Consider the following 6,000-nt stretch of genomic DNA (forward strand, 5'->3'; position numbering starts at 1 on the left):
GATGGCTCATCAGTATTTCTACTTACGACAAACTAGTTGAATTGAATTTGGAAGAACCGTCTAATATATACGTCTCACTTGAACAACTGTATAGTTATTATATAGCCTAAAACCCAATCATAACAACAGAGTCTTTTTTCAGGACTTCCTAATAAACTCAACTTTTCAAAATAAGGGAAGTGAGTGTCTTTATATAATTTTAGTTACAGTGCAAGAAGAAGAGGCAGATCAGTGATAGAAATGAGTGTTTCTGATCCAAATTTGCAAAAACGTTTAAACAAATGCCTGCAAATGAAAAAGTAAATTAATGCAACTGAAATGAATTAGTGCAATATCACCATATTACTAATGTTTTTTCTCCAGCCAGCTGCTGTTAAAGTATTGCAAAAAAGGAACAACCAGATGTTGCATGATGGAATTAGAGGAGTGACACATTTTTAATTTTAATTTCTTTAGAATTAAGCTGTGTGAATGCAAATTAAAGTATTCTCCATAGGTATATGTACATAAACTGTCTGAACTTTTAATATTGCATAAATCCATCTACTGCTAACCTACTTTTTAAACTTTTTTAGTAACTCATCAAAAGTAAGAATACTGAATAATTAGTTACTATATTTTATGAGATTAGAATGTTGATAGCTGTGTCTGTGTTTGTTTAAAGGCTGTGTATCTTACTGTAGCTTGTGTATGGCCTTTCATCTCATGATTATTTATCACACTTTAATCTTATAGTATAATAACATCCGTAAGAACTTAATAAAACATGCAGATTGTCCTTTAAATGAAGCTCAGTCTTTTAAGTTACGGAACATATTTCTTATTATCGAGAGTCCTGAAAGCCGGCAGTTAGTATATTTATTTCTTTGTATTAACGGAATCTTTCCACAGTTTGTCAGAAGTTTACCACAGATGTAGCCTGATGTCATGTTCTTTCCATCCCTGATTACTAACTGTATGTGAAGAGCCTTCTGACTCAAAATGGAACACACACAAAGCATATGCTTATAATAGACAATACGGATGACTGCTGCCAGAAATGTATGGATGGAGAACCATTGTTAGTCATTTATAGGCCCCGTTCAGCAAAAGTAATACTGCTAATTCATCAGCTTTGCACATTTGAATAACAACACATCATGGCCCCTGGGATTTTGTATAAAAAGGCCCTGGAATCATGGAGTTGGCAGAGCAAGTTGAACCATCCACTGGGAACAACCTTAACCACCATCATGGGCAAGGTAATGGGATGATTTTTACTGTAAAAGGAAGCAAAAATAATCTTCTTTAATCGATTTACTGATTTATCATTTTGTTTTTTCAGATCGTCTTCTACGAGGACAGGAACTTCCAGGGTCGCTCCTATGAGTGCACGAGCGACTGCTCTGACATGTCCTCCTACCTGAGCAGGTGCCAGTCCTGCAGGGTGGAGAGCGGCTGCTTCATGGTCTATGAGCGTCCCAACTACATGGGCATGCAGTTCTTCCTTAGGAGGGGCGAGTACCATGACATGCAGCGCATGATGAGCATGGGAATGATGTTTGATTCCATCAGATCCTGCAGAATGATCCCCTTTGTAAGACGTGCTTCACTTTTGCTACTATAATTTTGATTCATTATTAACTTTTAAAATGCGCCTTAGTAATCATACTTACATTTTCTCTACATTTAATTACAGCACAGAGGCCAGTTCAGGATGAGGATCTATGAGAGGGAGAACTTCGGTGGTCAGATGAACGAGCTGATGGACGACTGCGACAGCATCATGGACCGCTACCGCATGTCCGACTGCATGTCCTGCAACGTGATGGATGGCCACTGGCTGATGTACGAGCAGCCCCACTACAGAGGCAGGATGATGTACCTGAGGCCCGGAGAGTACAGGAGCTTCAGGGACATGGGCATGAGCGGGATGAGGTTCATGAGCATGAGGCGTATCACTGATATGTGCTAGACTTCTGTATTTGACTTCAGCAAATAAAAGCAATGTGTACTTCATAACCACATTTGTCACATGCACTTTCTTTATCTTGCTACATTTTTTATGTAGCTACATCTATGTACCTAACTGCAAGAAAGCATTCCCTAACTATACCCCAAATTACGTGTTACTCAATAACTAAATATATACATAATTATCAGGTTCAACTTAAAAAATAATAAGAACGATCAGCAGTTTCATAGCAAAGTCAAGACAGCTTCCATTCAGTAAATGATGAGGCTAAGTCTATAGAACAACCCTAGGCTTTTGCGTTTAGCCATCCTCAGTTAGCATACGAACTTTTATTCTGGAACTAAAGACTATAACAACTAGGACAAATAAGACTGTAAATACAACAACAGCATAAGCATTCAAATCTGCAATAACTGACCTACGAAGCTCAGATACAGTAATGTTGTTAAAACTGATGTATTAGGCCAGAACGTCACTTAATATTTCACTTCATCATGCATTGTCAATATTTTTCCAAAAATGTACTTTTTTGGATTATAAATATTATATTTAATTAAAAACTGAACAACTAAACAACTAATCAAAATATCTACACTCTTGTTTGTAGCACCAAAGAAAAATACACCTAATTTACCCATTTTTCATTGAACACACACACACAAAGGAGGAGGAGGAGAAGAAATATATAGATAGAAATATATAGAGGTCTATTGAGAATAAACAAATTTTTTTCGATTTTCGATTTTTTCCCCCGTTTTTTTCCTATTGAAAAACACCAAAATAATTATTTGCCTAATTAGCCTAATTTAGCAAAATAAACTATATTAATATTTACGTTTTATTTTATTAAAATAAAAAAATAAAAATGATCTAATAAAAAAGTAAATTCAATAGCTTTTCTTTAATTGTTTAATTTGGTAAAATGAAAACAAACAAACAAACAAACAAGGAATATCACAGATCTAGGTCGACTCAAACACAGGACTCAATATCAAGTTCAGTGCATTTATTTACAGTGAATAATGCGTAACACAGAAGATCAACAGTAGCGATGGTCCCAGTCCCCTCAGGCAAGGTTTTCCACAGAGCCACACTTTCCCACAGATTCTCTCTACAGATCACCAACACAGGTTTCTCTGGGAGGATCACAAGTTCACAGGGAAACAATGAGTGAGATTCTTCCTTGGAGGAAAGTAGCAACATGTACAGAAGCCGTAAAACAAACCAGCGAGGACTGAAGGTCAGCCACCACTGCCTTAAAAAGTTGTCACAACAACGACATCAGGAGCAACTGTGAGACTGAGTGAGACACACACACACACACACAGACGCACACACACACACACACATAGACAGAGGAGAGGTAGAGTGCTTATAAGAGAGAGATAGATAGAAAGTAGTGAGCCAACTGGAGAGGACAAAGGGAACATGACAGTAACATCAAACGAAGATCTTTTTGTAATGCAAAAATAATTTCAAATTTTGATTTATCTGACCTCTAACAGAGGAAATTTTCAATTTGCTTCAGTCCATTTTAATCAGCTTTCAGTGTTTTTCCTGATGATATGTTTCATTAACCTATATTTGCGGATGGCACAGCAAACTGTGCTCAGAGACAATGATTTCTGGAAGAGTTCCTGAGCCCATACAGTGCATTTCCATGAAGCTGCCTGAAGGTCACACGTTGCACAACTACACACAACCTTTTGATGATATACTGCACATCACGATGACATATTAAAAACTCATATACTCAACTCTGCTGAACCCGTAAATGCATTTTATGAATAGCATGTCCTATATATGTGACTATGTGTTATAACCTGCCAGCTTTAATTTAATTAAATTGTAATTATTCTAACTAGAAGGGAAACAGCATATGCTATTGAAAAATATTAAAGAATTAGTTGCCATTTATTCTGTATGCTGCTTTTTATGCATACATTTCCTCATATTCAAAATTACATTGGCACAATTAATAAATTATGTGTAATTTAAATTGTTGTGCCTTTTTACAGGTCGTTGCATGAATAAAAAGGCAAATGTTGCAGAACAGAAGGACTGCATTCACATATTCTGCATTTCTAATATTGCGGTGTATTTAATGTATTTATAATTTGCCTAAATGTAACCATTTACTGTGGTTACATTTACAGATATAAATAAAAATGGTGATATGCTGTCATCTGGTGGTGTGCAGCATAGTGACCCTAAAGGTTTGCTGTTACACTGAATACACAGCATAGCACTTAAAAGTTAGCTGTTGCTAATTTATACAAAAATGTAGCCTATGTTTGCGTGTCTTATTTTGGTTTGTTGTGCAAGTTTCCGATCACTCAGTGACAAATTCAATTAAAAGAGAATTATTAGATTTTTATTTAAAATCATGCTTTTATACACTGGTGCTCTAATAACAGGAATCCATGATGCGCCTCATGCTATTGAACCTCATCCCGCTCATTCCCATGTCCCTGAAGCTCCTGTACTCTCCGGGCCTCAGGTACATCATCCTGCCTCTGTAGTGGGGCTGCTCGTACATCAGCCAGTGGCCATCCATCACGTTGCACGACTGGCAGTCGGACATGCGGTAGCGATCCATCATGTTCTCGCAGTCGTCCATCAGTTCGTACATCTGACCTCCGAAGTTCTCCCTCTCATAGATCCTCATCCTGAACTGGCCTCTGTGCTGTAAATTGAAATGAATAACAATGAATCAAAGAGATCTCGTTAATATGCTTTCGCCAGGTTCAGCATCTTACACCATATGTCAAATATTAGAAGGAGTTTTCAATTTACAGTACCATGGGGATCATGCGGCAGGACCTAATGCAATCACTCATGCCCATACGCTGGTAGTCAGAGTACTCTCCCCTCCTGACAAAGAACTGATTTCCCATGTAGTTGGTACGGTCGTAGACCATGAAGCAGCCGCTCTCCACCCTGCAGGAGTGGCACCTGCTCAGGTAGGAGGACATGTCAGCACAGTCGCTGCTGGTCTCATAGGAACGACCCTGGAAGTTCCTGTCCTCATAGAAGATGATCTGAAATTGAAAAAAAGAGAAAAAACAAGGACTATTTGATATCGTACTTTTTGCATCGCATCCACATTTGTTCAGCATCCAATCAAATGCAAAAAATCCGAACAATGAAATAGCCAAAGCTGCACACACCTTTCCCATGGTCATGGTTTCAGTTAGGACTCTTTAGGCTCAGAAGGACTGCACAGTTTTCACGACATCCCACGAGTTGCTTTTATACCTGACCTCACGCCGAAAGATACATGACCCCATTGTTCAAATTCCTGACAGAGCAACATGGAGCAGAGGCCCCCCGTGTACGTTTCAATTCAAAGGGACCTTCAACGGATCGTGATTTGCAGGGGTTGCATTTGTGAGAAGAGGCCCCACTGTGTATTGTCTTTGCAGCTGAATAACAGAGAGAGCGTGTTTTCCACAAACATAGCATTCTTTGAAGGCCTCATTAAAGTTTTCATCTCTAATGTTTCACAGGTGAAAGAACATTCTGTTTTTTTGTTCTTTTTGCCAAAATTAGCCAAAAACCAAATCTTTAAAATCTGTTAAAATTTAATTGGACTCAATAGAGGATTGAATCAATTCATTAAAACTGAGTAAACCTATAAAACCTATAAGGGACAGATAATCTACTGATATGTTAGTCTAAATATGTCTCCATCAAGTATTTTTTGGCCCTCATTTAGTTTAATGTAATGAATGAGATGTTGCCAATGAATTTCATGGATATCATGGTGATTTATTCATGAAGCTAATCCTTACATAATTTGTAGATGATATTCAAGCCCTTTCATAACAAGTGTACTGCAGGTGATTTCTTCTTTTTTAACCCATTAACTTGAATACTGGAGTTATATGCATGGCTGTGTGATTGACATGTCTCTTGACACTATTAGCTGTAGACAATGGCTGTTGTCTGAACTGGACCTCTCAACTGCATTTGTTTTGTTGGTGTCTTCTGGAGCTTTTTTAATGGAATTACTTGGCAAATGTTTTCATGTGATGTACAGTATG

General features: G+C 37.7%; 2 protein-coding genes across 2 annotated transcripts; one reads left to right on the forward strand and one right to left on the reverse strand.

Annotated features, from left to right (window-relative positions):
• Positions 1-1,204: 1,204 nt before the first annotated feature.
• LOC308410557 (gamma-crystallin M1) lies at positions 1,205-1,954 on the forward strand (the record flags this gene model as incomplete). The annotated part of the gene is made up of 3 exons (XM_080903961.1): positions 1,205-1,241; positions 1,325-1,576; positions 1,679-1,954. The coding sequence occupies exons 1-3, from the start codon at positions 1,233-1,235 to the stop codon at positions 1,952-1,954; spliced, it is 537 nt and encodes a 178-aa protein (XP_080760087.1). The 5' UTR covers positions 1,205-1,232.
• A 2,352-nt stretch (positions 1,955-4,306) lies between these two features.
• Positions 4,307-5,173, reverse strand: LOC308410558 (gamma-crystallin M3-like). Its single transcript, XM_080903962.1, has 3 exons — positions 5,125-5,173; positions 4,756-4,995; positions 4,307-4,640 (listed from the first exon to the last, which is right to left on the reverse strand). Exons 1-3 carry the CDS (start codon positions 5,137-5,139, stop codon positions 4,362-4,364), a joined length of 534 nt encoding a protein of 177 aa, XP_080760088.1. The 5' UTR covers positions 5,140-5,173; the 3' UTR covers positions 4,307-4,361.
• Between the last annotated feature and the right edge of the window lie 827 nt (positions 5,174-6,000).

This window comes from Rhamphochromis sp. 'chilingali', assembly GCF_963969265.1.
Source record: "Rhamphochromis sp. 'chilingali' genome assembly, chromosome: 14".
Lineage (NCBI taxonomy): Eukaryota > Metazoa > Chordata > Actinopteri > Cichliformes > Cichlidae > Rhamphochromis > Rhamphochromis sp. 'chilingali'.

Excerpts from the sequence above, each read along its gene's own strand:
- LOC308410558 (XM_080903962.1), bottom strand. Across the intron at positions 4,641-4,755 it reads CCTGCCGCATGATCCCCATG|CACAGAGGCCAGTTCAGGAT; the intron begins GTACTGTAAATT and ends TTCAATTTACAG.